General features: G+C 40.8%; 1 protein-coding gene across 6 annotated transcripts in view; it reads right to left on the bottom strand.

Annotated features, from left to right (window-relative positions):
- Positions 1 to 23,540, bottom strand: part of LOC143856567 (putative proline transporter 2) — a 55,051-nt gene that overhangs the window by 20,371 nt on the left and 11,140 nt on the right. For 5 of the 6 annotated variants that reach the window (XM_077366828.1, XM_077366826.1, XM_077366824.1 and 2 more), the window contains exon 3: positions 16,035 to 16,129. In XM_077366828.1, coding sequence (XP_077222943.1) covers positions 16,035 to 16,129 — 95 coding nt within the window. Of the gene's footprint in view, positions 1 to 6,645; positions 6,947 to 16,034; positions 16,130 to 23,540 lie in introns of those variants that run through there. The other variant, XM_077366827.1, reaches the window with a different exon arrangement.

Here is a 23,540-nt window from a genome sequence, read left to right as displayed (position 1 = left end):
CTCGGTAAATGGTGCAACTCTGGATATACTCTTTATTCTTATAAATAGGTATTAATGAACTCTTCCTCCACTCATCAGACATCTTCTTAGTCATCAAAATATTCTTAAATAATCTAGTTAACCAAACCAAACCCACATCACCCAAGCATCTCCAACCCTATCTTCTCCATCCATGAACCAGATAAACATGTTTCGATGCCAACGGAAACTTCACCTCGAAGAGTGCCTGGCAACATCTTCACACCCGCCACATAAAACAGCCTTGGGCCACAACCATCTGGTCTCACAGGCACATCCCTAGGCATAACTTCATCACCTGGCTGGCCTTACAAGACAGGCTTAACACCCGTGATTGCCTACTCTTCCTCGGCAACAACAGAGAGACTCTCTGTTATGCAATTCTGAGAGAGACAACCAATCATTTATTCTTCCACTGCCCCTTCTCAGCCTGGATTTGGTGGTCAATTTATCGCGTTTTTCTTACAGAAGAAAGCAAAAGAAAACATTAGTGGATAAGGTAGATTGGATCAGGAAGAATTTCAAAGGCAATGGTTAAACTACTACAGCCATGCAAATCGCATTTGCTGCCTCAATTTGCTTCATCTGGTATGAGCGAAATCAGAGAATCTTTGCGTCCAAATCCTCTCACAAACAGCAAATTCTCGCGGCTGATTTCTTATCCAAGTCTGATTGCCCCTGCAAGGGAGACTCCATCCCTCCCCATCTCCTCCCTCGATCCATTCTTGATATCATTATAGAGAAGTTGACGGCAGCAATTATGTAACTGGACAAGACACATTCAATTTCATATCCCTGCTCTTACCAGGACATTAGAATCTGGTAATTATCGGGAAGCTTACAAAATCAGACAACTGTCCGTAGGGTTTCTCTTTTCACAGTGGAAAATAAAGACAAATTCAACCACACAATTACAAAATCAGACAACCGTCAGTAGGGTTTCTCTTTTTCATGGGGGAAAATAAAGACAAATTCAACCACAAAGTTGCCCTTAGGGAATGGAGAAAACTTCTTGTCTGCGGTGGAGCGTCAGCTCACAAATTCTGCAAGATAATGTGTGTATTAACAACAGTAGCTACAGGCAGATTCAATTACTCCAAAAGCTTAAGCTAGTGGAGATGGCGTTATTTAGTCTGTTAACACTCACCCTAACATGTGGCCCCTCTTTTGGGTTTGGCCTACACGTGACACAAGTGGCCCCTCTTGGGTTTGGCCATTGCACATGGATTTTTGCTATCCAGGAAGTGTCAACGCAGGACCTTTGGCTGTGATACCATTCTAGAAATATGGATAAGGCAAGAGGAGGAGAAGAAGAAGAGTGAGGGATTCTCCACTAAGGAGTCCTCCCATGTAAATGATGTATATATAGGCCCAAAGTAGGTAAAACTTGTACGAAGACTACAATAGCCTCCACACATACACATAATACCTAAACTACCCTTACATACTCTTTAACAGGTCTAAGCAAGGGGATGCTTACATGATCAGATGCAATGCAGAGAACCTTGCTACATCAAGGTAATTACAGCAGAAGAAACAAACTCAACTTGTGAATCTCCTTTCACAAAATTCATCACGTCAAATCTTCTTCTAGTTGAGAAGAGGGCTCTCTCTCTCTCTCTCTCTCTCTCTCTCTCTCTCTCTCTCTCTCTCTCTCTTGCAAACGAATCTTCCTCTCCAAATTCCTAATTTCAATTATCCAATTCAAAAGACTAATGAAAGCAAAAGTGAAAGCTGGCTTTTATAGCCTATTACAAACTTCATCTTCCCTAAACTACCCCTGTTAAGAAAAGACCACTAAAGACATTTAACAAGTGTATTTTGACATGCAAGAGCACTCAAATATTAGGAGAAATGACTAAGTAAAACTACTGATGCAACTACCAATGAATGAAAAGACCACTACGCTAAGAAGCCAAGTAAGGATGATGTTTGCCCAGGGGATGCTCCTGCTATAGTTTTGTGCTTCAACTTATGAGTGATCACAAATGTATCCTTCTCAAGAAAAGAAGTATCTACCTCTTAAGAAAGAAACTCCACTTGTATAGTGCAAAATACCTCATGATCCAATATGACACAAACTCCTCATATATCAAATATTCTTGCTAGTGTCTTAAGGCCTAGACCACACTGAAGAATTCAGTGTCGTACATAGCATAATGCTTACACGTCTCATAAAGTTTCTCGTTGAAGAAGGCAATATGATGACCCTCTTGACTGGTAAAAACCCCTATTTTGCCTAGTGAAGCATTCACTCAACCATAAAACATTGAGGAAATAGGAAATTACAAGGAACAATGCTTTTGTCGTCTTCTGCTTTACAAGCTAAAAGATCTTCTACGCCGCCTTACTCCACACAAACAAATCATTCTTCCTACACATTATAATTGATGGAAACGCATAGGAAACACTAATAAAATGTTGAAACCTCATGAAAACTCCTCACATGAATGATATTTTATCATACTAACCATTCTACAATCACCAATATGTTTAATTGGTCCACGTCTACTACTTCTATACATGCTATAAAACCCAGATAGAGGTGCACTTCTTGAAATTAATGTATAGTTTCTCTTGATGAAAAATTCCATAACTAACATAATCAAGATGTTCTTATGCACTCTTACTAGAAACCTTAGTTGTCAATTCCATTCCGGTGGTCGTTTTGATCTTCACTTGGAATGTGATGTTCTGGTGCTCTGTCTATTGCAATGTTCCATTCTAGAAACAATGCCATAAGATTTGGAGAAAATGAAAATTTTAAGACCAAAGATGGTGTCGTAGAAGAGAACTTAGACATCACGCACAGAATAATGACGAAAACGGTGGTCTTCAACCTCCGTTTAGGGTATTGGGAAACAAACGAAACCCTAAAACAAACCAAAAGAGGGGGTTTTGATAGATTTTAACCCTCCCAATTGAGAGGGGCGAAACACCTTTTTGGTCCCTCAGCAACCATGAAAAATGTATTAAAGGTTAAAATGGTTACGAAAATTGCCCATTCTAGATGGAATAGGGTTCCAATAGGAATTTCTAGAACACCACTTCTAGGTAAGAATTTTTCAAAATTGCCACCAGAATATTTTGTTTGGTTGTCCGTTCCAGAAGCCATTCCAAAAAAGAATATTCTATAAAATTCCATCAGAAATGGAACTGAATTGACAACTAAGCTATAGACCAAAATACTAGCAAAACAAACAACAATAAATGCGCAATAAATGGTCGAAGTACTTGAAATCATCATTTGTGTGAGTGTATTAGGTACATAAGATAGTCCGAGAGGAATGAAGAGCTACTAGTATAATCTTTCATCTTTCATTTGTCTCTTGGCGAAGACAAATACAGTGACATCCACTAAGCATATCAACATTTGAAAAGACTCACAAACTAGCCAGCGTGTCAAGCTTATCATCAAGACATCGAATGGGAATAGTGTAGATCCATAATGTTTTTAATGGCCCTTCTGTGAATGCACGTCCACCACTTTATCATCCTTCGGTGCCATCATGTTGGGACTGCACAAGGGTGCATGCTTTTGAGACTGAAGCTACTAGTAACCCCTCTATTTATGGATGCCGGCCTGCATGTTTAAACTGGCTCACATAATAATGGGCCAAATTTTGGAACTAAATCAATCTACTGCCAGATACCATATGTCAAAGTATCAAATCTTCAAAATCATTCAATAAAATCTGAATTCTAAGAATCAAAACCAGCAGGTTTGATCTTCATGTCCCACCGAAATAATGAAATTTATGATGAAAAGAAAAAACTGGTTTCTCTACAACTTTCTCAACAATCATAGTCACTTTCATAGGCTTCATTTTAATTCTTTTACATATTTTTCAAACATTAAATATCAAGATAACAATAGTGAATACACTTGTGATGGAAACAACCACGAGGTCCCCAATAACATATAACAAGCATCCATTAATGCCACGTAACTGTTAAGAATCCTTTTACATATCTTTCCTTCGTCATTCGTTTTTTTTTTTTTTTAAATTGACATATTTCATTGATACTATGAAAATTACAATAGGGACCAGGGGTCCCAAGTATCATTACATAGCATAAGGTACGGAAATTCAGGGCATACCCTGAATCACCAAAAGCCAATGATATAAACTATTGAATCCTCCACATTCATAGAGCATATCTTACTCTACAGATTAATCGACATATATTCTTCCCCAAGAGCACCTAGATATCTATCCAGTACTACTACTGCCTCTCCTATTTTCTATCATCGAGTGTTCGTGAATATCCAATCCCCTTGGAGGATCTACTTCTTTCTTGGTGCTCACCTGAAATTGACGTTGTATAGCCCAGTTGCACCAACTATTTCAACCACATATTTACATTGCCATTTTGGCAGTAAATACCTAGATGTATATATACTATACTTCAACCACCATCCAGATCTTCCCAATTCACATTCTTTTTCCAAAAAACCAAATGTTCTCCATAAAGTCTCGTTCATATAAATTATTACCCAAAAAGTCTCATTCTACTTGCTATCTTTAAATTTTCTCCATCCAATCAGAAGCTAATTTCCAACTTCACAAAAAACCATCTATCACAGACCTTTTAAACAAAACACCAAATTTAACTCTGGCTCGGAACTTTCATGCACAGTTGGTCAATTCCATCAATAGGATCCCAATATCTAATTCCAATTCCAATTCCATATCTTTGGAGAAAAAGTCTGAGGCAAATTTTGGGTAAGGAACCATTCAACCCTGTCTTTACTGTTGACGGGAATAAGCGAACACAACTCCTCTTTCACCGCGTCAAGATAACAGAGGAGGAGGCCCAAGTCCAGGGCGAACCATTCAACCCTTCTTGGAAGGTCGGAGATAAAGATTCCGCCATTCATAACCAGAGGGTCGGGGTAGAAATGTCCCTACGCAGTTTGCTTCCGAGTGACAGGGAACAATTACGGAAGCTAAGTTCCGGGGCTTTGTGCCGCTCCTTCCTCCATCAGCAGAAGAAAGTAAGCACCGTTGGGCCCTTTCTTTTTCCTTTTTCTCTTTATGCCGCATGAACTTATACTTCCACATCCTTTGTTAGATGAATGATCTCAGTGCCATGGCTTCCAACTGTATCATGGACGCTCTAGTGACAACTTAAAGCTCGAAGTGTAGTTAACTGTCTAGAGGGGAAGAATGGCTCTCTGGAGACCAAAGTCGTAGAGTTGAAGAAGGAAAAGACTGATGAGGACACTATAAGAACCCTACGGAAGGACCTAGAGGGCGTCGAGAAGAAACTTAAGGAATCAGAGGAGGCTCTCAAATAGTTGGTGCAGGATCGGGGGGTGATCGAGGCTCGGGCGATTGCCAATTTAAAGAAAGCGAGGAGTACGGCTTTGAACTAGCCTTCCATGCCCTCGACTTCGAGGTCAAGGGATTTGCCGAATGCAGAAGGCAAGTTCTAGAAATCATACCGGATTTCCCCGTGGACCGCGTTGCTGCCCCAAAGACCGATACAGTCATTACTCATCCTCCGCTCGTGACCGACCTAGATCCTTAGGTCTTTTCTTCTGTTAATTTTATAAGTTCCTTTTGAGTGCACTTGAAGTGTGAAAACTTATTTATTTTGTTGCTCTGTAATATTTGCCTCCATGAAGGGGCATATACTTTGCAGAACCGTGCCTTTTATCGGCACTGTTGATCTGGTGCTTATAAGTACCTTCTTTTTGTTTATATGAATACGATACACATGCTCTATTCCTCACCTTTATGGGGCGAATGAGACTCGTGTTTTTAATTTTATGAACATCCTGCTTTTCCTCTATGAGGGGCGGGGTTTTCTTTATTACGCTGGTTATTTCCTCTCTCGTTCTTATTTCAAAATAAAAAGGGGGAAGCCCAGGTAAGGGAATGGCGGACACTCAGTCCTGTACCTTTTTATGACAAGAGGGCCGGACGTTCGGTCATGTTCCCTTTTATGAGAAGTGAGCCGGACGCTCGGTCCTGTTCCCTTTTTCTCATGTTAGTTAGGGATACGCTCTATCGTTCCTTTGAAAAGGCAATGATTTACGGGTATTCCCTTTGTGCTTTGCACGTCGGTCGTCTTTCTTCGATTGATCAATTCGAAGTCGACTGACCCGCCCTCCTTTATGAGGAGGGAACTCATTATCCAGTGATATTTTTTGGTGGTATCCGGGATGATCAACCTCGGTCGCACTCCTATATCATCTGGTTGATCCGTAGATCAGGGCATCAGATCCTCCTGTCATGAGTCGGATGAGTGCCTCCCCCTACTCGGTCGGTGGGTGTTAACCTTATGAGGTTAACCATATGATTTATATTTTTAATTTTTTAAACATAGGCATATATGAGCTTCGTCTCTACCCATTTTAAGGGTTGGACAAGCATTTTACCTTGTTCAATCAGTTTGCCTACATTGGTAGGGACTGAAATTATTTAATGTTTTTCAAGCATGTATAGAAACATATTTAACACATAGGAACATAATAGGAACACTTTTGAAACTAACTTTAAACTTTATTTCATTAAGCTAAATTCCTTACATCCTTTTAGAAGAATTGTCTCCACTTATTCCTACATTTGAAAAAAAAAAAGAAAACGAAATAACAAAGTTAAGCTAAGAAAAACTAACAAGACTTGCTGATAGAATTTCCTTAAGTTCTGCATGTGCCATGTCCTGAGGATCGGTGTTCCATATTGATTTTCTAATTGGTAGGCTCTTGGGCGTAGGATCCTTATAACTCTGTAAGGCCCTTCCCATGAGGGGGCGAGTTTTCCGGCGTTCCTAGAGTCTGGAACCTCTACCCGACCGAGTACCAGATATCCTTCCTTGAGAGCCCTTTCTTTCATCCGATGGTTATAATACCGAGCGACCCTTTCTTGGTATGCGGCGACCTTGATCTGAGCTTTCTCCCTGATTTCTTCTACAAGGTCTGAAATACAGGTGTGACAATCCAAGAGGGAGGTGAATTGGTCAATTAGAAATTTTAAGCTTAATTATGGGAGATTAAAAATTAATCCATTTAATTAAGCACTAATTAGTTTAACCCTTATTCAAATAGGTATATCTAGGGATTAAACTTTCTAATCATGCACATTTAGCTAACCCTTATTCAAATAGATATTATAATGCAATTTAGGCTTTAGACATTTAACTCAAGTGCATTCACTAACCCTTGTTCAATTAAAGTATAAACATAAGTAAGGTTAGAGATTACCAATCACCACACGTGCGAGAGAGAGAGAGAGAGAGAGAGAGAGAGAGAGAAAAGAGCAAGCATCCACAAGGCACAAGATTTATAGTGGTTCGGTCACAACTTAACCTACTCCACTCTTCCAAGTTTATCTCCTTGAGATCTCCACTAAAATGATGAAGCCGTACACTCGACTCCTTCATCTCCAAAGGGAACAAACCCTTGCTTTTCCATTCTCAAGGGTCAAAGCGAAGCCCATCTGCACGAAGCCTTCGGCGAGATGACACACCCTCATACGCCGTCTTCACCTTTCTTGGGCCGAAGAGGAGACCCTTAGCTTCACCTTTCTTCACGGGCCGAAGAGAAGACCCTCTTCTTCACAATTCTTTCTGAGCCAAAGAGAAGACCCTCAATGAAGAACAAATAAAAAATGTAAAACTCTCAATGCCTCTTAATAGGCTAATTACAACATTGAAAGCTCACAATCACTCCCATGAAATAGCAAAAGAAAAGTCCTATGGAGTGCCTCTTGATAACATGTAGAAATGGAAGATCAAAGAGGTTTTTAGCTTTTGAAATAAAATGTTGAAGCTCAAAGAAAAATGGGATTTGATCTTTCTTTAATGTTCAAAAGCTTGTAGAGATAGGTTTTAATCATGTATATATAGAGTATTTGAAAATATGACCGTTTGGGGAAAAACTGTAAATTATTGGCTTGAAAAAGTCAAGCAGAAAATGCCCCAAAGGCTAGTTTGCTCGATCAGGCTACGGCGGTCGCCCGCCCCTATCGGGCGCGCCCTTTTCTATTTTCAAATTTCTTACCGTTGCAGTCAATCGGCCACATGGCGGTCGCCCGGCGAGGACTAACTGTTTGCTCAAACAATTTGACACAAAAACCTATTTCGGTCGACCGACCCATGACAGTCGCCCGCCCAAACCCATGATGGATTGTTCTATTTGAAACAGACACATATCCGCGGTCGACCGGCCAGATAAAATTCGAGATGGCCTGATGTCGGAATAGTGCATTCGACGATGAAGTCGGCCAGGATTTGTGCTTTTATCACTGGCCTCAGCAGGTACCTAATGTCGAACTCCCTGAGCTCCACTACCCATCTAACGAGACGACCTGAGGTGTCTGGTCTGTGAAGGACCTGTCTGAGTGGTTGGTCGGTTAGGACCCTAATGGTGTGCGCCTGGAAATACGGCCTGAGCTTGCGGGCCTCCATAACAAGGGCGTACACTAATTTCTCCACTCGGTGGTATCGATTCTCTGCCTCGTGTAGCACCTTGCTGACATAGTAGATGGGCTTCTGCTGCCCATGCTCTTCTCTTACCAAGACAGCGGCCAACGCCACAGGACTCACTGAGAGGTACAGGATTAATTCTTCTCCAAACTCCGGTTTGGATAACAGCGGAGGGAGACGAGGTACTGCTTGAGCGCCACGAAAGCAGTTTGGCACTCCGCACTCCAGGGTGCGGATTTGGTTCCCTTGATAGCGTTGAAAAAGGGGATGCACTTTTCTGCTGATTTTGAGACAAAACGTCCCAGTGCGGCCACCATTCCTGTAAGCTTTTGAATTTCCCGTATCATTGTTGGCGGGGACATTTCCATAACGGCTTGGATCTTCTCGGGATTTGCTTCTATTCCCCTCTGGCTGACCATAAACCCCAAGAACTTCCCGGCTACGACGCTGAACGCGCACTTCGCCGGATTGAGCTTCATGTTGTAGTTCTTTAGGATTTGAAATGTTTCCTTCAGGTCTGCAATGTGATCTGGGGTTTCCTACTCTTAACCAATATGTCATCAACATAGACTTCCATATTTCTGCCAATCTGGTCCTTGAAGAGTTAGTTCACGAGTCCTTGATAGGTGGCTCCAGCGTTCTTCAGGCTGAAGGGCATGACCATGTAGCAGTAGGTCCCTTGGTCCGTTACGAACGATGTTTCTGGGATGTCTGCTTCATACATCCGGATCTGATTATACCCCGAGAAGGCATCCATGAAGCTTAGTAGTTCGTGCCCGGCAGTAGCGTCTATGAGCTAATCTATTTTGGGGAGGGGTAGCTGTTCTTTGGGCAGGCCTTGTTTAGGTCTGTGAAGTCTATGCAAATTCTCCATTTCCCATTGGCCTTCCTTACCATGACTACATTGGCTAACCAGTCGGGATATTTGATCTCTTGGATGAATTCGGCTTTTAGTAGTTTCTCAACTTCCTCTCTATTGGCCCGTTGCCTTTCCGACCATGACTACATTAGCTAACCAGGTCGGGTTTACACTAAGCTTGTGCACACTGACCTCTGGGTCTATTCCTGGCATGTCAGTAGAGGTCCATCCGAAAACGTCTGCATTTTCCTTTAGGAACTCGACAAGTTCCTCTTTGAGGAAGCCATTCAAAGATGAGCCGATCCGAACTGTTTTGTCCTCCTTATTTTCGTATAAGGGTATCGAGACAAGTTCTTCAGTTGCTTCATTGATAGTGACCTGGGTTTCGCCCCTGAGGTCAAGCAATTCGATCGGTAACGTTTCTGCCGCTCCTCTTCCCTTTAAGGTTGTTGCGTAGCATTCCCTGGACTGGGGTTGATCTCCTCGGATCTCTCCTACGCCATCCGGCGTTACAAACTTCATCTTCTGGTGGTAGGTAGATGCACCGGCGAGAAGGAGGTTTTGTCCTGGTCTTCCCAAAATGGCGTTATAGGCCGACGTGGCCCTCACCACCAGGAAATTAACCATGGCGACTGCTTGTCGGGGTGGTTCCCCAACAAGGACCGGGAGTTCAATCGATCCTTCCAATTTGACTATTTCCCCAGAGAATCCGAACAGATCGGAGTTGGCTGGCTTCAGCCGATCTTCTCCGATGCACATTTGTTTAAAGCCATTATAATACAGGATGTCGGCAGAACTTCCGTTGTCTACTAAAATTTTCTTCAACTCCCAGTTGGCCACCAACATAGTGATGACCAAGGCATCATCGTGGGGTAGTATAAGCCCGTCAAGGTCAGCATCTGAAAATGAGATTTCATTCTCGACTTTCCTCTTCTTCGCGGAGGTATGAACTGAGTTAACTTGTCTGGCATATGCCTTTCGGGCGGATGATGGTGTTCCCCCCGCAGCCAGTCCGCCTACGATTGTGTTTATGACCCCAGCAGGCTGGATACGCTGCCTCTCAACTGGGGGATTTCTTGGGGTGGCTGATTTGCTGCGGGATCTTGGAGATCGTGATCGGCGTGGGCTCCTTCATCCGCGGGGACTGTTGTTCCTATAATCTCCTATTGTGCTCGTTTTCTTTGAGGTAATGCTTGAGATGCCCTCTTCTGATCAATAATTCAATCTCTTCTTTGAGGTGGTGACACTCATCGGTGTCATGGCCGTAGTCCCTTTGGTAATGGCAATACTTCGATCTATCCCTTTTGTTTCCATTGGACTGCATTTTCACCGGCCACCAAAGGAAGTCCTCGTCTTTGATTGCTGCAAGAATCCGAGTTCTTGAGGTGTTGAGTGCTGTCATTGAGCATTGGATCCAAATTTGCTCCACAGTGCTTGACAGTGAAAATTGATTGCCTACTACAATCAAGAGATGCTTGAATCCTATTCATTGCAAGCATGAAACAGCCAATTAAGCTTAAGCTGTTGGAGAAGGCACTATTAATCTTTATACTTCATCACTCCTCCTCACATGTGGCCCCTCTTTTGGGTTGGCCATTACAAGTGGATTTTTAATATCAGGGAGTTTTGAACCCAGGACCTTTGCACTGATACCATCTGAAACAACCAATTACTCCAAAAGATTAAGCCATTGGAGGAGGCGTTATTCAACCTTTTATACTTTAACAGCAAGGACAGCTTCCGCTGCCGAAGTCTACATCAAAAAGGAAGGGATGGGAACGTAGAGAAGCAGAGAACGTTGGCATGGCAGAAGAGGAAGGACACTCACCTTGCTTTTCTCGACTCCCCCCTCAGACACCTCTCCCATTAATCATGATCGCTTTCTTATCCTTCTCGCATCTCCTAGCCTTACGGACACCTCTACGCAAGCCTGCAACAAAATCGTGGAGAAGGAAACAAACCAACATCCAAAATCGTAAAAAATAACCCTAAACCAAAAAATGTGAATTGTATTTTCTTGGTAAAGAAAATAACTGCTCAAAGGTGGTTTTCTTCTTTCTCTATTTTTTACGGAAAACTTGATGCGAGAATTCCAAAATCCATGTTAAAATAGTAAACCAAACCCTGGATTTCTCATATTTCATGGAAATTGTTTTCTACAAAATAGGAATCCCTACATCCAAACACGCCCTAAAAGAAAATCCAAGCTTTCCTAGATTCCTAAAACAAGAATCTCATGTCTCACCATGTTTTGGCTGTAAGGTTATGACTAAAAGAGACCTACAAAAACCAACATTAAATTGTTCAAAAAATTTCAAAATATAGATAAATAAAAAAGAACCCGTCATCCAACTTTTGACACAAAGAAACTGGTGGGGCACAAGGGTGATATCCTCGTGATTTCTATTTTCAGACCAATTTTTGGCACGTTTCTGCTGGCTTATTTTCCTACCATTCCTTGCATTATTTCTCTTCGAATCGTGCCCCACATCAAGATTGCACATGTTGTCAATAAACCATCATTTATCTGCAAAACTTTGGCAGTCCATATTCTGATGCAGCCTCTTTAGTCAACTATATACTACTTCAGAAGACAACAGGGAGCAGAGCATGAGAGCAGAGCAAAAAAAGAAGGAAGAGGATTGGCAGTGCCCTGCTTGTCGCTATCATAACTTTGGATGGCGGTTTTGATGCAAAAGGTGCTCAAAGGCTAGATTGCTTCCCTCCCCTCTGCCTCCTTAAGGTGGGGAAGGAGTATCTTTAGGGAGACCCAAACATGGCCGAGACTGCGCTGTATTGATAAAGGAAGCTCCGGAGTTGCCGAGAAATCGGCTGCGTAACGGTGCTTGTGTGGCTTAATAACTCCGAAGTTGTCAAAATTTCAGCAGAACAACGGCGCTGCTATTGAAAAGCAGCTCGTAGTTCTGCAAAATTCGGCCGAACAACGGCATAAAAGTAAAAGATGTCGCTCTGAACCTTCGGAATTTCGGCGGAATGCCTACACCTGGTTTGAGCTACCTAGTATTTCTCTACTTTCTCTCTTCTAAGAAGCAAATCAACTAGGGGTTTTTCTGAATTTCTACAAGGGTTCGGGATTGCCAACAGGGGGGTGAAAATATCACCAAAAGGGGGGTGTAAAAACCAAAGAAGAGGTGGGGAGAGAGTTGTGTGTAAAAACACTTAACCCCCCCCCCCTTATGTATAGGGTGGGGGGGTAAAAAATTTGGGATTTCGCCCTGGTTTGGGTGATGTCATCTGGTCTTATCCAGATGACATCATCCCCGTATAGCGCGATGTTTTGTCTTTTTCTCGATTATTGAAAAATGTGATTTTTCGTCTTTTTATCGGTTTTGTTTCGAACGTTCGTAACTTTTCCGATTTAAATCTGATTCGTACGTACTCAGATCCGTTGGATTCCTTATTCCAGGAGCTTCCCAATATGCTTTCGGGAAATGAAGTGTCCTTTGAGTGTAAACAGAAGTTTCTGACCCAAAGTTAACTTACCGATTGGAATGCCGTGTGCAAATGAGCTTACCGGTTTATGCCGTAAAGGCGGGTGCTGCGTAAAACAAGCTTTTGGTTTACCGAAAAAGGCGGGTGTTATCTTAAAACAGGCTTTTCGGTTGTGAAAACGGCTTTCAAAAGTCACTTTCTTCTCAGAAAAATACCCTAAAGAGAGATTGAGAGAAACACAACTGGTGCTCTGGGACTCGTCATAAGTACGGGTGGACATGGTTCCGGTTCGAACCAAGGAACCGAACCGAACCGGCACATATGGTTCGGTTCGGTTCGGTTTCATATTTATATGGTTCGGTTCCGGTTCTGATATCCTGGAACCGATGGAAATTCGGTTCGGTTCTGGGTTTGGGATCCCGGAACTGAAAACCGAACCGAGAACCGACTCTCACCTTAAAACCCAATGCCTCATCGCTTGATAAAATCACCCCACCCCCTTTTAATTCACCCCTCTTTAACGTGTTGCTTTGCCTTTAAAATTTTAATTCAGCCCCCAAATTTGTGCTTGATTATTCCAAATTTGTGCATGTTTGTAGGTCATATATAATTTTTGCATTGCCCAAATTTGTGCAAATTTCTGCCTGATTATTCCAAATTCGTGCATGTTAGTCTTTGTAGTTCATATATAAACAGGACCGAACCGATTATAAATACAATTAGGCAAAATATCTACATTTGGTGAAGGTTGGGGAGACCTGAACCGAACCGAACCGATTATATATGGTTCTGGTTCGGTTCGGTTCGGTTCGGTTCCAAACATATATGGTTCGGTTCTGGTTCCAATTTCAGGGAACCGATTATATATGGTTCGGTTTTGGGTATACCCCAACACCGAACCGAACCGAACCATGTCCACCCCTAGTCATAAGGTTCTTTCTCGCAACACCTATCATTAATACCGCCTTGACAAAATTGGGTGTCTACAGGAAGTAGATGTGCAATTAGGCTCCGTTTTGCATCCCTTTGCATGCCTGGGCTGTTTCTACGGTGAAGGCGTTAGGGGGCCTCTTTGGTAAGGTTGTAGAAACCAAGATGGAGGGCAACCATCAGAATTGTATGAGTTTCGTTTCGGCTAAGATTCTAGCCCCTCGATGGCTCTTCCCTAATTCTGGTGTAAAGCCCAAAATCTTTGACCAGTATTATCCCATTGGGGTTGACCTCTTGAATGAAATCCCTGAATCTGTCATCCAGGGCTCGAGTTCCACCTTAGCGGCGGAGCGGCCTCCGACGACCTCATGGCCCTTGCCTGGTGAGCCGTTGGGCTCTTTTGGGATTTCAAATTCAAATTCAAATTTTCTTGGGAAGCCCGAGATTGAGTCGTTAACTATTCTCGAAAAAGGCGCGATGGGACCTGAAGAGAGGAATGTAGATTATTTCGGTTTGATGGTTAGTTCTAAGAAACGTACCCCTGGCATTAGGCGGAAGCACGCCTTGCTGGCTGCACCTCACACATATGCCAAGAGGAATTTCGCCAATCGTGCCCCTGGTGGTTCTTAAAAAGGTACAATTTTCCCAGACAGGGGGTTAAGTTTCCTAGAGCTTTTCATTATGAACAAATTGGTCACTATCTTTGGTTCCAAACCGGGTCCAAGGAAGAAATTTAGCAGATTGTTTAGGCTCCTAAAGTTCTATTCTAGGTCTGCTAGGTTTGGCCCTATCTATAGCTAAATCTATAGCGTGGATCCTGGGGTTGAAAAAGGCAATGGCATTTAAAGTATTTGGATGTAATAATTTTCGTACTTTCGTCGGTAGTTGGGGAATCATACCATTAGGCTCCTAGCACTCTTCCCTAGGAGCGGAGGTTTCAAGGTTCCTAAGCCCTTAAGTTTGCTATTAAACCCCCCCGTTCTTTTGAAGACAGCTTCCGTTCATAGATGGAATGGCTTCCCCTGAAGATCCGGAAAGACCAGCTTCCCTAAGGAGTCGATCCTCCCTTACTCTTTTGTTTTGGGAGTTCGTCACCAATTTAGGGATTGGATTATGTGTTGGATGGAAACAAAAACGGTTCCAGATTTTGGCGGGGGATGGCCGTCTGGTGGAGGAGCGGTTTGCGATTAGCGTCTCTTTGGAAGTCCTAGTCCTGATTTACAGGGTTGTATATATGCTAGAGTCCCAGATCCAGCATAGCATGGATAAGTCTCTTTCGGTTTTGATGGCTTGTCTAGGAGACCAAACTAAATGACTATCTAAATGGTGATGACAAGTCTATTTTGAGGAAAGCCTTGCATGAGAGGCTCCCCAATATGGCATTTTTGTTGGATTCGATTCAATTGAGGCCTTGGGGTAGTGCCTTGGATTATTGGGGAGGGCTTTCTAGACTGTGATTTTAGGTGAAGATTCTGGCAGGGAAGTAGGATAGTTACTTGACATGATGGTAGCGCATGGAAGCGTGGTCCTCATCGTAGCCGATGAATTAGTAGATTTTCTTCTTTGGTTGAAGCTGGTCTAGGAGTATGCTCCTGGCCATCCTTAATTGATTCTATGTAGTGCAGGTTGGGACCGCTGGTCTCTAATGTAATTTCCATAGTATCAATAAAATTGTCACTTTTCAGAAGAAAAAAAAAAAAAAAAAAGACAACAGAAAAACATCTATGCTACTTTTTGTTTCAGAGATACCTCAACTCTAGTCCTCTTCTCATATCAACAAACGGGTCATTGTTATGCAATGACCCAGCTGCCATGAAGGCCTCCAGTTTGTTGCTTATAGTTGAATCAGCAAGACATGGATATGTCCAGTAGAGGTAACCTTGGATGTGCAATGTGGAAGCCCATGATTTGATTGAAATAAATTTACCTCCTTCAAAAGGGTCCACATGCAAAGGAAGATTATAATATTACCTAGACCTAGGTAATTCAGATGGATCAGAGGTGCTCCATATCACAAGATCGTAAGTCTATAGGTGGATAATTGAAGGAGATATTGTTTAATGGGATTACAAGGTAACTGAGGTACTTAGAGTATAGTTGAGCCTTTCTGCAAAAAGACTACAACTCAGTGAGGTTAACTTGAGTTTCCCTATTCTACATGTGTACTTGATTCCACCATAGGGGTATGATTCATGTTAGTTTGAAATTATCAGTCATTATTGCACTGAAACTCAGAGAAACAGAAAGTGCTCATTGTTAATATATATTATGCTTGATGACAACTAAATGAAGTACATGTTTTAACAAGTACATGTTTTAACTAGATGTTATTCTATACCTTCAAAGCCTGCCCGGCCAAAATGATATATCCAGTATTGATCATGAATAGATTTATGTACTGCAATGCCCATGTAAGAGAATACATTTTCCTACCTGCAACACACATCAAATCAAAACATAAAAAATAAAATCATTTGAGAACTAGGATGTCGAACAAGTATGCTATAAAAGAACCCAAACAGTAGAAGTATAGAAAGATATAAAACCCTCATGTCAAAGAAAAGGCAATTAAATATGAGCATGGGTATGGCAGATGGACAAGTATTTTTAGGTAAGATATCAAATTCCATGTTAAGTGTAACAGGACTTTTGTTTAGTTTGATGGATAAAAGAATGAATACTTATCTGCAAAACACAACTGGTATTGAATTTAACCATATAAAAAAAACTTTGATGTATTTACTAAGCTAAAGATTATAGCAAATTATATATGCAGAAAATGTTGAGAATAGTCGTATTATATTTCTCCCTCTTAGAGGGGTATTTTTGTCTTTTACGTATTTCCTCACACACACACACACATATATATATATATAATAGTATATGGTCTGCATGAAGTGAGAACAAATAATTCAAGCAGACACACTCCCATCGATTCTCTCTCTCTCTCTCTCTCTCTCTCTCTCTCTCTCTCTCTCTCTCTCTCCAATGTATAACTTGACATGGTATCAGAGCATCAAGGCTGAAGATCGAAGACTCCATGGTTGAAAGAAACCCTAGAAACCCTAAACCTATAACTCTAACCCTAGAATCCATTAACGCCACTCTTTCCCTAACCCTAGTTGTTGCCGCACCACTTTCTTTCAAACTATGTACCACTCGCACTCCTTCCTTTCATTTTTCCCATTGCAGCACCACTCAAAATCTAGTATTTCTACATCTGTTCAACCTTAAAACCCATTCGAACCACTCTTCGTTTTATCTTTACAACCTCAAACCCTAAATCTAACCTTAAACCATAACCCTAAAGTTTACGAGTCATGATCTAATCAGTCATCCTCTATTCTTTTGGCAATTCCCTGCTAATATTGGTACGTGTATATGCTGGGTTTTTTTTTGTTTGTTTTCCGATCTGTCACAGAACAGCGCTGTGATGGAATGATTGTTGATGATTGCTGATGCGATCTCATCTGTGGTTGGGTGTACTGGTTTGACTGCTGGGATGATTGTTGATGATTGTTGTGGCTGTTGATGATTGTTGGTCGTTGCTGATTATTATGGCTGTTGATTGTAGTTGGTCTGATGTTATGATCTCAGCTATAGTTGGTGAGTTGTTGTTCTGTTGGAACAAGCACATGTGGTTGTCATTGTTGGTTTTTCAATTGATTTGGTGTTGGTGGATATAATGTGGAGCTGTGATAGTTTGTTAATCTTGTTTAGTATTGATAGATCTGTCTGAAATTATTCTTGTGGTAATGTTGATTGGGGGATTCATCATTTGGTGGATTATTGGTGAGTGTTTGTGCCATTATCACTTCCTACAATCTCTTGGTGTTTGGTTTAACGTAGCTATTCACGATGACTACTCCATCCACTTCATCTACTGTTTCTGGACCTTTCTCTGTCACCTCTATGACCTCTATTAAACTGGATGGATCAAATAGAAGAAAGGGGGGAAAAGGAGAAGAATAAGAGAATAGAAAGAGAAGAATAGAAGCAGAGTAGGGGAAGAAGAGAATAGAAGAAGAATAGGGAAAGAATATAAGAAGAAATTAGGGGAGAAGAGAATAGGAATAGAGGAAGGAGAACAGACGAAAGGAGAAAAATGAGAAGAAACCTGTAGAGGGGAGAAGCCAACCAATCTTTATTCAATAATCATCAGAGTTCAAATTGCTAATACAATGAGGCTTATATACAGGCAATGTGATGTAAATAAAATTCCATGGAAAATAAAAGTCCTAACAACTAAAAACATGGAAATAAATATCCTAGAATCTAAATAACATGAAAATAAATTCCTAAACAAAATAACATGGAAATATAAATCCTAATTGGCAAATATGTCAATGAAAATAAATTCCTAAACTAATATTTCTCTTTCTCAAGTACCCCAGCCCCAGAGGTGGAACGTCCCAAATGAGAGACCCAAACGACTAGATCGTAGACATCACAACAGACTGGTAGAGTTGTCCAGTCAAGGCCCAATTGCTTCAAGAAACACCACCAATGTTTCTAGAGGAAGCAACAATTTTGGTCCAACAGTTAGCACTAATCGGGATAAAGGACCAGTAACTTCTACTTCTCGTCAAGGACCTGTGACTTCAAATTCCTGACAAGTCTCACAAGGTCCTGAGTGTTTTAACTGCCACCGGAAAGGTCACCTTGCCTCTCATTGTCCACAACGCACCCTTACTATAGAAGAGGAACATGGTGATCCCTTCGAGGACCAAGATGACGAGCAAGAAGTTGAGCCTCTTGATCCTGTCAATTCGGCAGATGAAGATGACTTCATTGGAGCACATGATGGCACGCGTGTTGGTGTAGTGCGTTACAATTTGTCTACGCCTGCAGCAAAAGATGATTGTCAGCACACTAACATTTTTCCACACTTATCTTGACTTCGGAAGCACAGTCTGTAAAATAGTCATCGACGGTGGGAGTTCCATGAATGTAGTCTCCCTAGCGGGTGTTTCTAAAATGAAACTCAAACCTGAACCACACCCACAACCTTACAAGGAAACTCAAACCTGAACCACACCTGCAACCCTACAAGGTCGCTTGGGTTGATAAGACATCCTTACTTGTTTCACAGAGGTGTCTTGTCCCCATCAAAATGGGAGATTATTCCGATAAGATATGGTGTGATGTCCTCCCCATGAATGTTGCCCACGTCTTACTTGGCCACCCTTGGATTTATGATATGGACGTAGTTCATTATGGGCGAGAAAATACCTATGTTTTTAAACATCGTGGTAAAACAATTAAGTTGAAGCCTGCACAACCTACGGATAAAGTTAAGGGTTCCAAGCTTAATTCAACTTCAAAGCCAACCAAACCAAAGGGTCTCAATATCCTAAATCGTAAAGAATTTGAAGGAGCCAGTCAAGAGACAGGACATATGTTGGCATTAGTGGATGAAGGAGCTCTTCAGCTCTCATCGGAGCAACCAGTTGACCTACCACTTGAGGTCAACCAATTATTACAGAAATTTAACAATGTGATTCCTGATGAGCTTCATGCAGAATTACCACCCATGAGGGATGTTCAGCATGCGTTAGACCTGATCCTAGGTTCTCAATTGCCAAACCTTCCACACTACCGCATGAATCCTCTTGAGCGAGCTGAGTTACACTGACAGGTAGAGGAATTACTACAGCGGGGTGTGATCCGAGACAATCTTAGCCCTTATGCTATACCCGCATTGCTAACACCACGAGTCTTGGAGAATGTGTGTTGATAGACGCGCCATAAATAAAATCACTATCAAGTACCGATTTCCAATACCCCATCTTGAGGATATGTTAGATCTTTTAGCAGGGTCTCGTTGGTACAGTAAGATCGACTTTCGAAGTGGATACCACCACATATGAATCCGTCCAGGTGACAAATGGAAAACCGCCTTTAAAACACCAGACGGCTTGTTCGAATGGTTAGTCATGCCCTTTGGGTTATCTAACGCTCCGAGCACATTCATGAGGATAATGACTCAAATCTTACGTCCGTTTTTAGGCAACTTTGTGGTGGTATACCTTGACGATATTTTAGTCTTTAGTCGATCAAAAAGAGTATATCTGGATCACGTTAGGCAAGTTCTTGATATCCTTCGAAAAACCAAATTTTATGCAAATCTCAAGTGCTCATTTATGCAAACATAGGTGCTATTGTAAGCCCAAGGGTTCCCATGGGTTAATCAGTCATCTTACCTTCTTATTTTGATGCTAGCAAACCAAATTGATTAGCATTTATGGACTGATGTGCTGCTTTGAGGTGTTGTGTTGCATACAGGAATTTCATGTCATAATCGTCATTACACAACTCTTCACAACACATGACTTGTGGATCAAGGTTCAAAGGAATAAAGAGCTTGCACTATATTGGATTCATCCTCATTTGAAGATGCTCAAGTAAAGTAGCTCAACAGGAAGATCCCACAAGTTCCTAAGCAAGTGTCAAGAAGGAGCTTGGAGTTGAACATGCCGTGGTAACACCTCATGTACCTCAACATGCATTGAAGATTGGAGGACAAGTCACAAGAGCCAAGTCAAGGTCAAGATGTTCACCCAAGTCGAAGAAGTCCAAGAAAGTGCAAAGGAGCCAAGACACTCAAAGAAGACTCAAGGTTCTTATTTTTAGAATGTATTTGGAGTCCTCTTGATTTTATGTAAAATACACTTTCAAAAGGTTTTCAAATGGTTTTCATACTTAAGTTTTTACATCTTAGAAAACCATATACACACCTAAAAATGTGTTTGAAAACCTAGGACTTAAGCCCAAAGACCACAGCCCAAAAGCCTCTAGATTTTAAAGTTAAAATAGAATTTCACTCAGGGCCGGTCGACCGGGCTAGGCCTGGCGACCGCGGGATGAAACCTGGAAATCCAGGCCATCTCGAATTTTATCGGGCCGGGTGACGGGGATGATCCGGGCGACTGCGAATATGTGTCTATTTCAAACAGAACAATCCATCATGGGTTTGGACGGGCGACCGTCGTAGGTCAGTCGACCGAGATAGTGTTTTATGAGCCAAAGTTTTGAGCAAACAGTTAGCCCTCGCCGGGCGACCGCCATGTGGCCAGTCGGCCGCAGCGGTAAGAAATTTGAAAATAGAATAGGGCGCCCGATAGGGGCGGACGACCGTCGTAGCCCGGTCGAGCAAACTAGCCGTTGGGGCGTTTTCTGCTTGACTTTTTCAAGCCAAATATTTACAGTCTTACCCCAAACGGTCATATTTTCAAATACACTATATATACATAATTAAAACCTCTCTACAGGCTTTTGAACCTTTGAGAAAGATCAAATCCCATTTCTCTTTGAGCTTCAACATTTTATTTCAAATCCCATTTCTCTTTGAGCTTCAACATTTTATTTCAAAAGCTGAAAACCTCTTTGATCTTCCATTTCTACATGTTATCAAGAGGCACTCCATAGGGCTTTTATTTGTTTATTTCTTGAAATGAATGTGAGCTTACAAAGTTGTAATCCGCCTATTAAGAGGCATTGAGAGTTTTAAATTTTTATTTGTTCTTCTTGTGATGGTCTCCTCTTCGGCCCGTAAAGAAAGGTGAAGACAAGGGTCTCCAATTCGGCCCGTGAAGAAAAGTGAATTATGTGCAAGGGTTTGATTCCCTTATCAAGGCTTCGTGCGAGGGGCTTTGCTTTGGCCCATGAGAACGGAAAAGCAAGGGTTTGTTCCCTTTGGAGATGAAGGAGTCGGGTGTACGGCTTCATCATTTTAGTGGAGATCCCAAGGAGGTAAACATGGAAGAATGGAGTAGGTAAAGTTGTGACCGAACCACTATAAATCTTGTGCCTTGTGGATGCTTGCTCTTTTCTCTCTCTCGCACGTGTGGTGTTTGGTAATCTCTAACCTTACTTATGTTTATGCTTTAATTGAACAAGGATTAGTGAATGCACTTAAGTTAAATGTCTAAACCTTAAATTGCATTATAATATCTATTTGAACAAGGGTTAGCTAAATGTGCAGGATTAGAAAGTTTAATCCCTAGATTTTATTGATATACCTATTTGAACAAGGGTTAAACTAATTAGTGCTTAATTAAATGGATTAATTTTTAATCTTCCTTAATTAAGCCTAAAATTTCTAATTGACCAATTCACCTCCCCTCTTGGATTGTCACACCTGTATTTCATTTGGTATCAAAGCGTAGGCTGTTAAAGAGATTTTTAAATCTTAAAAATCTATAAGAGAAAAGATCTGTGAAAATCTCTATAGATTTTGAGAATGACCGATCCACCCTAATTCCTCCATTCTTTGATGGAAATAATTATGGAGCTTGGAAAGCACAAATGCTAGCTTATCTCAAATCCATAGAACATGACATTTTAGATGTCATTAAAGAGGAAATTTCTGTTTCAAGGAAATGCACTGAAGGTGATATAAAATTGTTTTCCTTGAACTCAAAGACAATGATCTTATTGTGTTGTGGTTTAACTCATAACATTTTTAACAATATTTCAAATTGCATCAATGCAAAAGATATCTGGACATCATTATAAAACACTTTTGAGAGAATATTTGTCTCTTTTCAAATGATACAATTTCTAGACAAAAAGAGATTTAGAAAAATCGTTTGCAAATGAAGTTTCTTTCAAACATTTAATTTCTGATTTCGAAATTCAAATTGAAAATTTGAAATTGGAAATAAATGAATGTTTGAAAAGAAATGAAAAATTAAATCAATTGAGCATATTTTTTATAAATAAAAATGTTGACTTAATTCAAAGATGCAATGCCTTTGAGAAAGAAATTAAAAGCCTTGAAATCACAAACATTGAACTTGTTGAAAAATATAAACATGTTTGTGAAAATGAAGAACAAATAAATGAAAAACTCTCTATTAAGAATCAAAGACTTCAAGAAGAAAAAAATAAACACACTTCTAAGTCTTGTGATTCTAATTGCTCCTCGTCTACCAATCATAAATCTTGTGGTAGAGTTGAGCATCACAATTCTGAGTGTAAGCTTGAAATTGTGAAATTTAACAAGTTTGTTTAAATAAGAAAAGGTATACTCCACAAACAAACTTGGATGGAACCAAAGGGATTTGGGTTCCAAAGGATTCCCTCTAAACTAATTAGTAAATGAGTTAGTTTAGAGGCTATGCTAAAATTGTCATATCTTTCACATTCATTCTAGATACTTCAATTCATTGATTCATTCTTTGTATCTAGATTATTTGAGCTTAATTGTCATATTCTTTTATCCATTAATATAAATCTCATATGTGTGATGCTTCTAACTTACGATGTATCTATATTCATTTGAGCTTAAATGATCACATCTTTTTATTTCTATAATCTAAGTATAATCTAATGATATATTTTGTCCTAGATTATAGTTTTGTGCTTATTAAATATCTTTTAGAAAAGCCTATCTAAGTGCAAATCACATCACTTGTGCACTTAGCATTCACATGGCAAATCCACAATAGAAAATTCAAATGTGAGAACCATATGTGTGCTTCCATGAAAATTAACCATCATCTTTTTGCCCTCGAGTTCAAATTGATCTTTCAAGTTCATTCCCTTCATTCTTGAACTCTTTGTACAATTTTGGCATTTGCTAGATCTCTGTATATTCAACTTAGGAAGAATATCATTCCTAGCAAAATTGAGTATAAAGTCTTGTCTAAGGAAATCTACTCAAATCCTTTCTTAAACATCTCATTTGCCCTAGAAGAGTAAGTATGTTTATTACTATGCACTTAGTTGTCCTTCAAACCCATTCTTATGTGCTTAATGATTATCATTTAATGCATAAGAAATCTTGATGGGTTAAATTGATGTATTCCAAAAATGCCTAAAATGAATATCCTCTCATGAC

This window comes from Tasmannia lanceolata, unplaced genomic scaffold, assembly GCF_043159265.1.
Source record: "Tasmannia lanceolata isolate RefF3 unplaced genomic scaffold, GAP_Taslan_0.1 ptg000023l, whole genome shotgun sequence".
NCBI lineage: Eukaryota > Viridiplantae > Streptophyta > Magnoliopsida > Canellales > Winteraceae > Tasmannia > Tasmannia lanceolata.
The sequence above is the reverse complement of the archived record's forward strand: the minus strand, read 5'-3'. Positions and strand labels throughout refer to the sequence as shown.